At 47.7% G+C, this 14,566-nt stretch overlaps 1 protein-coding gene across 2 annotated transcripts in view; it reads left to right on the top strand.

Annotated features, from left to right (window-relative positions):
• Window positions 1-14,566, top strand: part of ARHGEF37 (Rho guanine nucleotide exchange factor 37) — a 360,439-nt gene that overhangs the window by 290,023 nt on the left and 55,850 nt on the right. For both annotated transcript variants that reach the window (XM_078652970.1, XM_078652971.1), the window contains exon 6: window positions 2,410-2,540. In XM_078652970.1, coding sequence (XP_078509096.1) covers window positions 2,410-2,540 — 131 coding nt within the window. The remainder of the gene's footprint in view (window positions 1-2,409; window positions 2,541-14,566) is intronic.

Below are 14,566 nucleotides of genomic sequence, written 5' to 3'. Positions count from 1 at the left end.
CACAATAAGGGTTAATGGTCATAATTTACATCAGCGTGTTGGTCAACGCGCTTGTAGCATGCTGTTTTAGCTTAGCATGAGTTAACTCCAAGAGTCACAGACAGAATTACAAAACCCATTGAGGTGTTTTGCAGTTTACTCCTATGCCGTCCATAGGAGACCGCCCCATGGGCAATTGTTTGGGGTTTGAGGTACACCTTTCGGCTCCGCTGACGACTGTACATGTTGCTATGAAGCGAGTCCAGCACCCACAGGGTGCTCACCCCTTTCCTATTATTCTTTAATACACTCTAATCTTTTGAGTAGATGGACTAACAGTTCCTTCTTCAAGGAGGTTTCCAGTAACTAAATATTTCAAAATATTCTTCGGCAGACCCAAGAGCAGTTGCCTCTTCCAGAGAACAAAGGCGAAGATCTGGAAGGTCATCCTCTTGCAGTTTTCCTGTGACATTACAAGCCATACAATACCACTTTAAACCTTTCCATTAAATTACACTTGTTCATAAAGGCCTGGGGCTGTCTTGCATAGGAGAACACCATCAATTCCCAGCCCATCGTAAATGCCATCTTTTCCGGGACGTGTGGGGCTGGCAATTCCTTTCCAATCTGCGCCTTATTAACTGCAGCACACGAGCCATAAATAAACTCTCTTTTATGACGACCTGGGAACAGTTTGTCCAAACATTCAGTCAATAATTAATTAGAGAAGTCAGCATATCTGGATCGGTGATGTCACCAAAGTTCATGCCCAGAGGCTATAACGCTGCTGGGGCTATTTAGGAATGGTTTCACGTCATAAAGGCTGCAGGCCAGTGTGCTTCAGGGTGGGCAGCATCCTCGCGCTGCCCTTGGACCCTGCCTGCCACTCAGGTGCACTGTGATCGATGTACAAATACATCCATCATAGTGAAAGGAGTCCCAGATATACTGCCTGGTGAATATTCAGGACGCCTTCTATGAATACTTGTTAATGGCAGCAAATGCAGAGATGGAGGCCTGGAGGCAACGACACATGCAGAGCTTTAACTGGGACTGGTCCTGCCAGTGCAGAGTTCTAAAAATCAGGTGCTGAGATGGGTCCCTATGGGCTCTCCATTTTTGCCCACACCCTCTGTGAAAACATAAATCTTAACTCTGCAGCAGTACCACCTTTCACTGCCTTTGATGTAACTTCAAAGAGGCTCTTTATAGATCTTTCACAGTCTCATCATATCAGAGCTAATGAATTTTCATTGTTAAATAAAACAAAGCCATAGTTGTTGCTTATTTATGTTATGCAACTAGCACACATTGATTGACAAAAGCCAACTGCCCTGGCTTGTTGTAGGTGTAATATTACTTGTATTATATATCTGGATGCAGTGACAGAAGCAGCAAAAAAACAGCCAGGCAGCACACTATGCTCAGCACAGAGTTTCAGTTTAGGTGTTTTTAAGCCATGCCCTTAATGACATCGGCCACACCCCTTTAAGAGACCCCTACCCCACCCCCAGTTGTGGCATCCCACTTAAAGCCCTGAGCACACATTTAGGCATGCATATGCTTTAGTAATATGCGCCAACATTGCGACGCCTCTCTTTAAGTCAGTGATCACAATTCTCAAAGGGCTCATTCTGTAAGAGGATCAGAGGGAAGCGTGCAGTTGTCCATGTAACTGACTTGTCAGCATCCGAGAAGCCTGAAGCTGCCAGTTGCATGGTGGAAGCTGTCCCTACCAGACCACTTCAGCTGTCAGTAACCTTTCAGTGCAGCTGTAAACCAGTCATATGTATAGATATCCTCGTGAATTGCAGAGAAGCTAAAGATACCAACATGTCAAAGTTAGAATGAAGTGCTACTGGCCCAGTACGCACATAGATGTGGTGATATGGACACGCACCAAAATGGTAGCGTCAAGGGAGGTTGGGATATATTGTGACTGGATGTAAACTAAGGGTGAGGCGTGGTCTCAAAGAGAGATGATTAGTGGACAGAACATTTCCAAAAAGTATGAGATTAAAGGAGGTAGATATCTCTCAAGTGGAGGCTTAGTCCCTATGTGGAATGTCCATCTGTCATTTCTGATGTGATGTCATTTGATTGATAGCATATTTCCCCCCAAATAAAAATCTGTGTAAGTGCTATCATCATTTTTTATTGTTTGTTCCACAAGAAACATACTCAACATAGTGAATAAGTTAGAACAATGGTGTCTGTGGGATGGGGATGATGAAACGTGTCCAGCTGCAGATGGTGTGTCTGAGGACTAGATGTACCCACATATATATTGTAGTCACCCATGTGATAGTAGAACGTGTTAACATGTTGTTTGCTTGGATTCAGTTTAAAATAGTTTTTGTACTTCCTGTGACCCCCGCCACCTTTAGTTCAACCATCAATTTGTCTTTTTTCCATCTCCTCTGAGATCAGCCACCAAGTATGTGAAGAAGGAGCAGCTGACACTGATGGACAGAGTGTCCAGGATCAACACACACAGCCTCACCAAGAAGACTGGCCGCTTGAGTCAAATGCTGAAACACGAGGCTGGGTTTGTGCAACGGGTGAGTGCTGCAGGTGGAACGGGATGGAGACAGTTGCCGTGCCGCAGGCAAGTCAGGGCCGCCAAAGGGGAGGGACCAGTGGTGGAACAAAAGCCCCAGCTGTATGGCAGGGCCACAAGCTCCAGGGCCACCCTAGAGCACTGGTAGGCCCCTGGCCAGAGAGCTTCGGACTGGGTCTGGAGGGTGGGGGCTCCCCTGCATGTACTTTGCAGGATGGTCCTCAAGTTTCGTTACGCCACTGAGTGGGACGTGGCTTAATCTATCCTGTTGCAGATACAGCCATGACAGGTACAGGTGACAGTGACACTTCCTCCCCACTACAGGAGGGTGGGGCTTGGTCTAGCTTATGTTTCCACAGATGGAGCCATAGAGGATGGGGGCCATGCTGACGTCAGTCCTGCAGAGGTAAGTGCCACCATAGCTGAGGCCCACAGCATGTGTTGGAAATGGCTAGTTTTGTTCTTCCTTGGGTGAGAGCCATAGGAGTGCAGGGGCGTGATCGCTGCTTTCCATGTGAGGCTGAGGTACGCGGAAGAGGTGGAACAGCTCTACTGTATTGTATTGTAATTGCATTTATATAGCACTTACTACCCCTGACGAGACGTCAAAGTGCTTTTTCGGCGAGTAGCATGCTACTTCGGAACCCATAAAGGAAATATGAAAGTAATTTGAGTGGTGGATAGGTTAGTCAGTTATTTGGATTCAGAAGGATAGCGGAGGGATAGAAAAGGGACAAGGGTTTGCATTTATATAGTGCTCGTTACCCCTGATGGGGTATTGGAGCACTTTTTTTGGCGAGCTCCGGGAGCCATAAAGGATTAGTGGTGAATTAGTATAGTGAAATATGAAAGTAATTTGAGTGGTGGATATTAATCAGGTATTTGGATTAAGAAGGATAGCGGAGGGATAGCGGAGGGATAGAAGAAGGAAAAAGGTTTGCATTTATTTATATAGCGCATGTTACCCCTGATGGTGTGTTGAAGCACTTTTCCGGCGAGTAGCACGCAACTCCAGAAGCCATAAGTGGTGAATTAGTATATTGAAATATGAAAGTAATTTTGAGTGCTGGATATTAGTCAGTATTTGGACTGATAAGGGTAACAGAGGGATAGAAGAGGGTCAACGGTTTGCATATATATATATAGCACTTGTTAACCCTGGTCGTGTGTTGAAGCGTTTTTTTGGTGAGTAGCACGCTCCTCCGAAACCCATAAAGGATTAGTGGTGAATTAGTACAGTGAAATATGAAAGTAATTTGAGTGGTGGATATTAGTCAGTTATTTGTATTGAGTAGGATAGTGGAGGGATAGAAGAGGTAAAACAGATTTGCATTTATATAGTGTTTGCTACCCCTAATGAGATGTTAAAGCGCTTTTTTCAGCAAGTAGCATGCTACTCTGGAACCCATAAAGGATTAGTGGTGAATTAGTATAGTGAAGTATGAAATTTGAGTAGTAGACATGGTAGTCTGTTATTTGTGATTGAAAAGGATAGTGAAGGGATAGAAGAGTGAAGGATTTAGACATTTTCTTTTTGTGGATGTCATTGCAGTAGTGGGAGGCTTGGGATGAGTAAAAAGGGATGTGGAGGGGAAGAGTTGAGGGAAGAGTTTAGAAAGGCTTGTTTTAGGGGATCAGTATAGTAATAGAGCTGTCAGATGGTGCAAGGAGGGGTAGAGTAGGGGAGAGTCTAGAAAAGGCTATTTGGGGGATCATAGTAGTGGTATGGGGTTTGAGATGAATAAGAGAGTGGATGTAGAGGATATATTGGTAGAGGTACAGGTTGAGAAACAGGGTAGTGCAGTGGAAAGAGTAGTAGAAAGAGGTTTGGGATGAGTCAGAGAGTTGAGGTAGAAGATATATTGAATGAGGTATAGGGTGAGAAATAGGGTAGTGCATTGTTTATGCTGAATTAGAAGAAAGTAATAAATATATAGATCCATAAGTACATGGAAAGTTTATAGATGCATAAAGGAAGTAAGTATAAGTATATTAAAGATGCGTTTGTACTTTATGTATTTCTTTATTTCTTTATTCATTTACTTATTTTTAAACATAATTCTACATGTTTATACAAAGCAATACAAATATATAGGTACGTTTCTATGGTATAAATAAATGCTTATATACAGAGGGATATGCTGTATATTTCTGTTTGCGTATGGTACTTATGTGGGGAAGAGCCAATTCTTGAGAAATTTTCTGAATAAAAGGTGGTTGTCGGTAGATCTTCGGTTGGGGGTAAAGAGTTCCATATTTTGGCTGCTTTAACAGAGAAGGATGTGCTACCCATGTTTTTTTTCTTGTATCTTGGGATTTTGAGGCGAGGTGTCACTCTAAGCAGAGGTTTCTATGATGAATGTGTTTGGTGATTTTATTCCTGATGAAGAGCGGTCCCATTCCATGTATCGCTCTGTGGGTGATACAAAGCAGCTTGAAGGTGGTTCTTCTGGCAACCGGTAAACAAGGCAGGGGAGATGTGGTCTCGTGGTTTGATATGCAGGAGTAGTCTGGCAGCCGAGTTCTGAATCCGTTGCAGTCTTTTCATAGTCGTTAAAGGTGATCCATGGTAGAGGCTATTGGCGTAATCGAGTATGGACAGAACAAGGGAGATGGTAGCTTGGTCCTTGTGGGGAAATCCCAAATGGGGGAAGATTTGTCGCAGAGTTTTTTCGTAACAAAGCTAGATCTTGCTAGTTTGTCCACTTGGGCACTCACCGATTGCTTGGAGTCCATGGTCATTCCGAGATTTATTATTTCCTTCAATACTTTAGAAAGTGATCCCAGTTCATCAGGCCAGGCGGCAAGCGGGTCATAATGTTTCCAATCGCCAAACGTATTTCCGTTTTTGGAAGCATTCAGTTTGCAGTGGCTCATCCATTGATCCACGGCTCTGAGACAACTGAAAATTGACAAGTTTCCAATGTCTTTGGGGTATTCCAGTTGAAGGAGTATTTGCATGTCATCTGCATAGTTATAGCATGTGAGTTGAAATTAATTGATCAGTACCGGTAATGACTTCATGTAGATGTTGAAAAGCATGGGCGAGATGATAGAGCTCCCTCGCTATCTCCCTTTCTGGCTCTCTGCCTCTCTGCCTCTATCTGTCTGTCCCTGTCCCTGTCCCTGCCTCTATCTGTATGTCTGTCCCTGTCTCTCTCTCTCTCTCTCTCTCTCTCTCTCTCTCTCTCTCTCTTTCTCTCTTTCTCTCTTTCTCTCTTTCTCTCTGTCTCCCCCTCCCTCTCTCTGTCTCCCTCCCTCTCTCTATTTCTCTCTCTCTCTCTCTCTCTCTCTCTCTCTCTCTCTCTCCCTCCCTCTGTCTCCCTCTGTCTCCCTCTCTCTCTCCCTCTGTCTCCGTCCCTCTGTCTCCCTCTGTCTCCCTCTCTGTCTCCCTCTGTCTCCGTCCCTCTGTCTCCCTCTTTCTCTCCCTCTGTCTCCCTCTCTCTCCCTCTGTCTGTCTCCCTCTGTCTCCCTCCCTTTGTCTCCCTCCCTTTGTCTCCCTCTCTCTCTGTCTCCCTCTCTCCCTGACTCCCTCCCTCTCCCTCCCTCTCCCTCTCTCTCCCTCCCTCTGTCTCCCTATGTCTCCCTCTGTCTCCCTCTGTCTCCCACTCCCTCGCTATCTCCCTTTCTGCCTCTCTGTCTCTGTCTGTCTCTGTCTGTCTCAGTCTCTGCCTCTATCTATCTGTCCCTGTCCCTGCCTCTATCTGTATGTCTGTCCCTGTCTCTGTCTGTCCCTGTCTCCCTCCCTCTGTCTCCCTCTCCGTCTCTCTGTGTCTGTCTCTATCTGTCTGTCCCTGCCTCTGTCTGTCCCTGTCTCTGTCTCTATCTCTGTCTCTCTCAGTCTCCTTCCCTCTCTCTGTCTCTCTCTGTCTCCCACCCCCCCTCTCTCTCTCTCTCTGTCTCCCTCCCTCTCTCCATCTGTCTCCCACTTGTCTGTCTCCCTCCCTCGGTCAGTCTCCATCTGTCTCCCTCCCTCTGTCTGTCTCCCTCTGTCTCCCTCTATCTGTCTCCCTTTCTCTGTCTCCCTCTCCCTCTCCCTACTTCTATCTACCCCAGACTCCCTCCCTCTGTCTCCCTCCCTCTGTCTCCCTCTCACTCTGTCTGTCTCGATCTCTCTCTGTTTCCCTCTCTCTGTCTCCCTCCCTCTCCCTCCCTCTGTCTACCTCTCTCTCCCTCCCTCTCTCTCCCTCTGTCTCCCTCCCTCTACCTCTGTCTCCCTCCCTCTACCTCTGTCTCCCTCCCTCTACCTCTGTCTCCCTCCCTCTACCTCTGTCTCCCTCCCTCTACCTCTGTCTCCCTCCCTCTGTCTGTCTACCTCCCTCTATCTGTCTCGCTACCTCGGTTGCTCTCCTCCCGTTGTCTGTCTCCCTCTGTCTGTCTCCCTCCCTCTTTCTGTCGCCCTCTGTCTCCCGCTCTCTGTCTCCATCTGTCTCCCTCTCTCTGTCTCCCTCTGTTTCCGTTCCTCTGTCTCCCTCTCTCTGTCTCCGTACCTCTGTCTCTCTCTCTCTCTCTCTGTCTCCCTCTCACTCTCCCTTTGTCTCCCTCTCGCTCTCCTTCTGTCTCTCTCCCTCTGTCTCTCTCCCTCTGTCTCTCTCCCACTGTCTCTCTCCCTCTGTCTCCCTCCCTCTGTCTCCCTCTCTATCTGTCTCCCTCTCTCTCTGTCTCCCTCCCTCTGTCTATCTCCCTCTAATTCCCTGTCTCCCCCTGACACCCTCCCTCTGTCTCCCTCTGCCTCCCTCCATCTGTCTCAATCTCTTTCTGTCTCCCTCTCTGTCTCCTTCCCTCTCCCTCCCTCTGTCTCCCTCTCTCTCCCTCTGTTTCCCTCCGTCTCCATCTCCCTCTCCCTCTCTGTCTCTCTGCCTCTGTCTGTCTCAGTCTCTGCCTCGATCTGTCTGTCCCTGCCTCTATCTGTCTGTCTGTCCCTGTCTCTGTCTGTCCCTGTATGTCCCTGTCGCCCTCCCTCTGTCTCCCTCTCTGTCTCTCTCTGTCTCCCGCCCCCTCTCTCTCTCTCTGTCTCCCTCCCTCTCTCAATCTCTCTCTAGCTCTCCCTCTCTCTGTCTCCCTCACTCTGTCTGTCTCCCTCTCTCTCTCTCTCTCTCTGTCTCCCTCTCTCTGTCTCCCTCCCTCTATCTCTCTCTGTCTCCCTCTGTCTCCCTCCCTCTCTATCCCTCTGTCTCCCTCCGTCTGTCTCCCACTTGTCTGTCTCCCTCCCTCTGTCTCCTTCCCTCTGTCTGTCTCCCTCTCTCTGTCTCCCTCTCTCTGTCTCCCTCTCCATCTCCCTCCTTCTATCTACCCCAGACTCCCTGCCTCTGTCTCCCTCCCTCTGTCTCCCTCTCACTCTGTCTGTCTCCATCTCTCTCTGTTTCCCTCTCTCTGTCTCCCTCCCTCTCCCTCTGTCTACCTCTGTCTGTCTACCTCCCTCTATCTGTCTCGCTACCTCGGTTGCTCTCCTCCCGTTGTCTGTCTCCCTCTGTCTCCCTCTGTCTGTCTCCCTCCCTCTTTCTGTCGCCCTCTGTCTCCATCTGACTCCCTCTCTCTGTCTCCCTCTGTTTCCGTTCCTCTGTCTCCCTCTCTCTGTCTCCGTACCTCTGTCTCTCTCTCTCTCTCTGTCTCCCTCTCACTCTCCCTTTGTCTCCCTCTTGCTCTCCTTCTGTCTCTCTCCCTATGTCTCTATCCCTATGTCTCTCTCCCTATGTCTCTCTCCCTATGTCTATCACCCTCCGTCTATCACCCTCGTCTCTCTCCCTCCGTCTCCCTCCCTCTGTCTCCCTCTCTCTCTGTCTCCCTCTCTCTCTGTCTCCCTCTCTCTCTGTCTCCCTCTCTCTCTGTCTCCCTCTCTCTCTGTCTCCCTCTCTCTCTGTCTCCCTCTCTCTCTGTCTCCCTCTCTCTCTGTCTCCCTCTCTCTCTGTCTCCCTCTCTCTCTGTCTCCCTCTCTCTTTGTCTCCCTCTCTCTCTGTCTTCCTCCCTCTGTCTATCTCCCTCCAATTCCCTGTCTCCCCCTGACTCCCTCCCTCTGTCTCCCTCTGCCTCCCTCCATCTGTCTCCCTCTCTCTCTGTCTCCCTCTCTGTCTCCTTCCCTCTCCCTCCCTCTGTCACCCTCTGTCTCCCTCTGTCTCCCTCTGTTTCCCTCCGTCTCCATCTCCCTCTCCCTCTCTGCCTCTCTGCCTCTCTGTCTCTGTCTGTCTCAGTCTCTGCCTCTATCTGTCTGTCCCTGTATCTGTCTGTCCCTGTATGTCCCTGTCTCCCTCCCTCTGTCTCCCTCTCCATCTCTCTGTCTCGGTCTGTCTCTGCCTCTATCTGTCTACCCCTGTCCCTGTCTTTGCCTCTATCTGTCTCAGTCTGTCCCTCCCTCCCTCTGTCTCCCTCCCTTTCTCCCTCTGTCTTCCTCTCTCCCTCTGTCACCCTACTCCCTCTGTCTGTCTCCCTCTGTCTGTCGCCCTCTGTCTCCCTCCCTCTGTCTCCCTATCTCCCTCTCTGTCTCCCCCCTCTGTCTCCCTCCCTCTGTCTCCCTCTCTCTCTGTCTCCTCTCTCTCTCAATTCAATTTTCAATTTTCAAGCTTTATTCGACTATTAAAAACAATCACAAAAGCGTACAATAAAACACAATACAAACATTATGATAAGACAATAGCTCAGAAATGAAGAATTTAGGAAGATTTAAAACACCAAACTTTTCCTATGAGAAATGGCTTTAAGTAAAAAAGTAGCAATAAAAAAACAGGTGTCTGCAGAGTCAAGTGCAAATAGCAATTCCATGGCTTGGGTAATAGTATACACAGATAATCTTAAAAACATAGGTCTGAGATAGAGACGGCGAAGATGCATATAGAGTGGACAAATAAGCATAAAGTGCCGAGTACTTTGCCTAGTCTGACCATCGCAAGGACAGGGGGAATGGCTAGGAACTTTCATCTCAGGGAAGGCAACTAAGTTATGTACTATACCAAGTCTGAGACGTGTCAGAACAAACTGATGAGACTGCTTGGTTAGGAATTTTAAGTACATAGGCATGCCCTTTCCTTCAAATTTAGTGGTGTGATAAAATACATAGGTAGACATGGTAGAACACTTTACACTACGCATATCAGACATAGTTTGGATGAAAACATCTTTAAGTTCCTTTTTTGATACAGTAACGGCACAATAGGGGTCCTTAATGATGTCAAAATTAAATACCTTGTCATAAGTATAAGAAACATAACTTAGCCAGGGAATCTTAAGGACATTGTCCAACTTCAAACAATCAGTAATAATCTTCCTAGAAAAAGTAGTCTCTTCTTTAGCCCATATTGACCTCCATACCATGAGGGGTCTTAAACCCGTAGGATCAGTCAGATAGTTTAAACAGACTTCGCTATGGCACAGTACAGTAGGAGCCGAGGGAGGTAGACAAAGCAATCTTCTAAGGAACCCATTCTCGGTATTTTGCAGTGTCCTATGCTGACTGTAGCCCCATATACCGGAACCGTACAGAGCAATAGACGCACATCTATGCCTGTAAATGTCTACCATATCAGGTATACGGCGGCTTCCTAGCTTTGCAGCGAATCGAAAAATACCAGATGAGCTTTTGGCCATTCTACCATTAACATTTAAGATCTCCTGGGACCATGTCCCCTTGTTGTTAAAAGTAACACCGAGGTAGCAGAACCTATCCACTACCTCAATAGTATGATTGTTAAAATGGAACGGCATAACAGATTTCATCCGTTTACCACAGGCCATAATAAAAGTCTTGGTGTTATTTATTTTCAATTTCCTCGCATTAATAAAATCAAAGAAAGTGTTCATAAGTTTCTGTAGCCCATTTGGAGTACGCGAAAGGAGCACCGTATCGTCGGCATAAAGCAGAACTGGTACGGGGAGTCCACCAACTTGAGGGGAATCCGCCTGGACCTTTTTGAGTTCAGATTCGATGGAATTGATAAAGAGGGAAAATAACAGGGGGGCCAGTACACAGCCCTGCCTTATGCCTGACTTAACCCTGATTTTCTCGGTACATTCACCCGACGGACCAAAACGTATCTGGGCCGACAGCTTATTATAGAGACGGGCCAAAAAGTGAATGATTGCCTGGGGGGCGCCCATGGCCAATAAAGTGCACCACAAGAGTTCATGGTCCACAAGGTCGAAAGCGCTCGAAAGATCGGCAAAACAGAGAAATAGGGACCCTTCTTTCGCTCTCGTATATTTCCCTATAAGGAGATCAAGGTTGAGGCACTGCTCCGTAGTCCCCAAGCCTTTGCGAAAACCAAATTGGGATTCAGCCATGATATTATTTTCTTCAACCCACTCCTCGAGCCTTATAAGGAGAACCCTACTCATAATCTTCAGGGAGGAATCAAGAAGGGAGATAGGGCGATAGTTCTTAGCCTCACCTCTATCTCCCTTCTTGTAAATAGGTAGAATCAAGGATTCACTCCAAGTAGGAGGGGTGTTCTCCAGGACTGATGCATTAAACACCTGGGTCAGCAGTGGGCACCAGAGACTGGGGTTAGATTTGTACAGATCTACCGGTACCCCATCGGGTCCCGGTGCCTTTCCACCTTTACTCTGGCTTAGGGAGATAACCACCTCTGGTAGGGTAATATCCAAGGGTATCCTAATCTCAGACATCGGGATAGTAGGACCGTTAAGGTCTCCCCCGAGTGGATTAAAAATACCAGAAAAATGGGAGACCCAATTGGCTTCGCTAACCTGCGCTGATAGTTTGGGGAACTCTTCAATGGCAAGGAGAGGGCTATTAACCGTAGACCAGAACAGCCTACTGTCCCGTAGTACCGAAGCTTGGTTCAGGGCATCCCAGGCCAGTTCCCTTAGTTCCTGCTTCCTACGTACAAGATTGCTTTTATAGGTAAGCCTAAGTAATTTGACGGCCTCCCTATCTCTCGGGTGTTTTGTTAAGGCCAGCTTGAGTTCCCGTAGGGATTGAGTACATAGGCTATCAAACCAGCCCACATTTTGGTTCCTAATTCGGGCTTTAGTAGTGGTAAGGCACCTTTTTACAGCATCACCGAGTGCCACAAAATTAGTTATAATACACCCGTTAGGGGCCTCAGGATTAAGGCAACTATAAATTTCAGCAAACCCCTCTTTAATAATTCTAGCTTGCAGTTTGTCGGAGTTGTCCAATTTCCACTTTATACGGAAACCATTCTGTCTGCATGGGGTAGCATCTTCTAATACCAAATAATCACTCCTAGCACTAGGCCCCCATGCAGAAATAAGCATGGTGATTGCTTGGTGATCACTACCTCCCAAATCGGTAACGACGGGGACTGTACAGTGAGGGGTGAAATGCGTAGAAACCAGTATGTGATCAATGGCAGAGGACGAATTGGGTCCTACAAAAGTTGGAACAGGCATACCATCTACATCTAGGGCCGGGGAGTGGATCATAAGATCCAGGTTCAGCACAAGGGAATTAAAGGAGTCACCATGGGGGGAGTGCACAAAATGTGCTCTGTTTTCCCCGTTGTCTCCATCAAAACCACAGGTTCTAGAAAAGGAATGTGGGCAAGTACGAAGATTAAAATCCCCACCCCAGATGATCTCAATTGGCTTACTAACATCGTTTCGTAGGTTCTTCAAAAAAGGACCCAGCTCCTCTGCCACCGATGTATCTGAAGCATTAAACAAATTGTTATAGTGGTTAACCACCACTAGGACATGGCCCTTAGGATGTTCTAGTATTAAAATTTGGGAGTGGTGTCCCACAGGGAGGTAGGAAATCACACATAGTGGAAGTTTGACTGAAGTAAAAATCACTAATCCCCCTTTAGCCCTACCCATACCTGTCCTTATAGCCTGGTTGTTATAAGACACAAACCCATTGAGTTCAATATCAGCGGTTGCCCAAGTCTCTTGAAAGCATAAAATATCAAAATCCGAGAGGATCTCTTTCCACCCCAATGAGGCTGATTGCCTGCTCCACCCTGCAACATTCCAAGTAACAAACTTCAGCCCTGGGGAGCAAATGGGGGGTTGAATGGACACTGGTACCGTGGTGATTAAAGCATTAATGACAGGTAGAGGGTCCAGCAATATTGGATAAGTCACGGGGATTATCGGGGCAATTTGGGACATTGTAAGGTCTTGGATGGGAATAGGGCTAACGTCGGGCAATACCGTAGGCACTTTATCAGAGGAAATAGTGGGGTCTACAACAGTGGGCAGTCAATCAACACCATTAAGGCCACTCAGACAATTAAAACGATTGTAATTATGGAAGGGTGTCATAGGTGGTTGAGGAACAGGTTGTGCTGGATACCCACAGAGTCTACCCCTCCGAGCAACCCTTGTCCATTTGTCCTGAACTTGATCACGATGCATTTGTACCGGAGGGAAGAAAAAAGATACGGGCAGGGTCCGGATGGTGGATTCAAATGATCTATTCGACCCCGAACAGATGTGATGAACAGTCCTTGGGTCTCTAAAACTCACCAAAATACAATCCCCAACTATTGACTTCCTGGTCTTGCCCAGCCAGGGTACCCTCCTTACCATCACAATTTCATTATTAAAATATACAGGAAGAGGTCTATTCCAGTTCAACCATTTAATTACTTGATTTTTTAGTGAGAAAAAATTCTCACCTTCCCCCATCTCCAGGGGAGGAACCCCGGCCATAACTACCATAAGATCGTTTGCTTCGGGGGGAAGGTCGGGTCTCCGAACTCTAGGGGCAGGTTTCTCCGGTAAAGGGGGTGGAATACCGTCACCATTGGGATTTATAACAGGGAGAGTAATACCTGCTGGTAGTAGTGGGGGAATAATAGTTTCCCTATGGCGTGGAGGAACTGGTATGGCCATGAGGGGTTGCAAAATAGGGGTGGCAGAAGTCACCACAGTTGATTCTGGAATAGCTGGGGGGGGTTGTGAGGTGGGGGGTAAGGTGGGGAGGGACATAGTCTCTGGGAGTCTTCCAAGGGTATTAACCTGCGAATTCAAACTACTTAAGGTAGCCTCAAGAATGGTTAGACGGATCTCTACTCTCTTAATACTCTCGGTGATAGGCTGCAGCAGAGATCTGAGTAAGAATTCTAGGTTCCCCTGGGGGGCAACTGGGGGCGGTAAAATAGGCAAGCTATTCATAGGGGGGGGAACAGTACCCGTATCTTCATTAGACTTACCGGGAACAGGAACAGACTTAATAGGTTTTCCAAAATCGGTATAGGAAAGTTTGGAATTACCCTTACTTGCCCTCGACTTCCTTCTACGCTTATTAGGAGGAGGGCCGTGTAGCTCGGCCACAGTAACTAATTTGGGCTTAGCTTTCCTTAATTTAGAGGTCAGGGTAGGTTGGGATATAAGATCAATAGCCGTACAGCAGAGGCTAGGGGAGGAGCTGGGCACCGGAACCTGACTGGGACTAACAGTACATTCCCTCAGCAAAAGAGGGACTCCTTCCTGTGAAAGAGATTCCTCACTAGCAATCATCGAAGTGCCACCATCTACAATATCTACCAGGGGTCCACGTTTCAGATTCTCAATAGAGCGTCGGCGCTCAGCCCTGCGTTCGGCAAGGGTAGTATCCAAATGTCCCTCGTCCTCCGCCATGGAGCGTGGAAAATATGTATCCAGAGTTCTAATCTTAGACCCCCCCAGTTTCACTATGGATTTGTCCAGAACTGGTGAAGGCATGATAGGTGAATGGTATATGTTGGACAACAGGGCTATGTAGAAACCGGTACCAAAGAACAAAGGGACAGGAAAGTAGGCCCGATCCGGCCTACTCTGGCCTATGAGGGACTAAGAGGGTCCGCCCTTAGTCCGGGCTTTGTCCCGGGTGATGTCCCGCACACGCGTCCCGCTGACGCGTAAAGACTTCAGGAATTAAGCCAAATGAGGATAGAGGGGGCGGAGCCACGGGAAGAGGCGGCAGGTGTGCTGGCTGGTACACGCACAGCCTGCTGGCCCTCGCAGTCCCGTTCTCTTCGTGAGCAGCTCCCCTCGTGATGACAATGCCCAGCGGCGCTCCTGGCACAATGAAGAAATGCCCTACGGGGCTCCTGGCAACAGCAGCAA

This window comes from Lissotriton helveticus, chromosome 7 (genome assembly GCF_964261635.1).
Source record: "Lissotriton helveticus chromosome 7, aLisHel1.1, whole genome shotgun sequence".
Lineage (NCBI taxonomy): Eukaryota > Metazoa > Chordata > Amphibia > Caudata > Salamandridae > Lissotriton > Lissotriton helveticus.
Note: the sequence above shows the minus strand (reverse complement) of the source record. Positions and strands in the feature narration are given on the sequence as shown.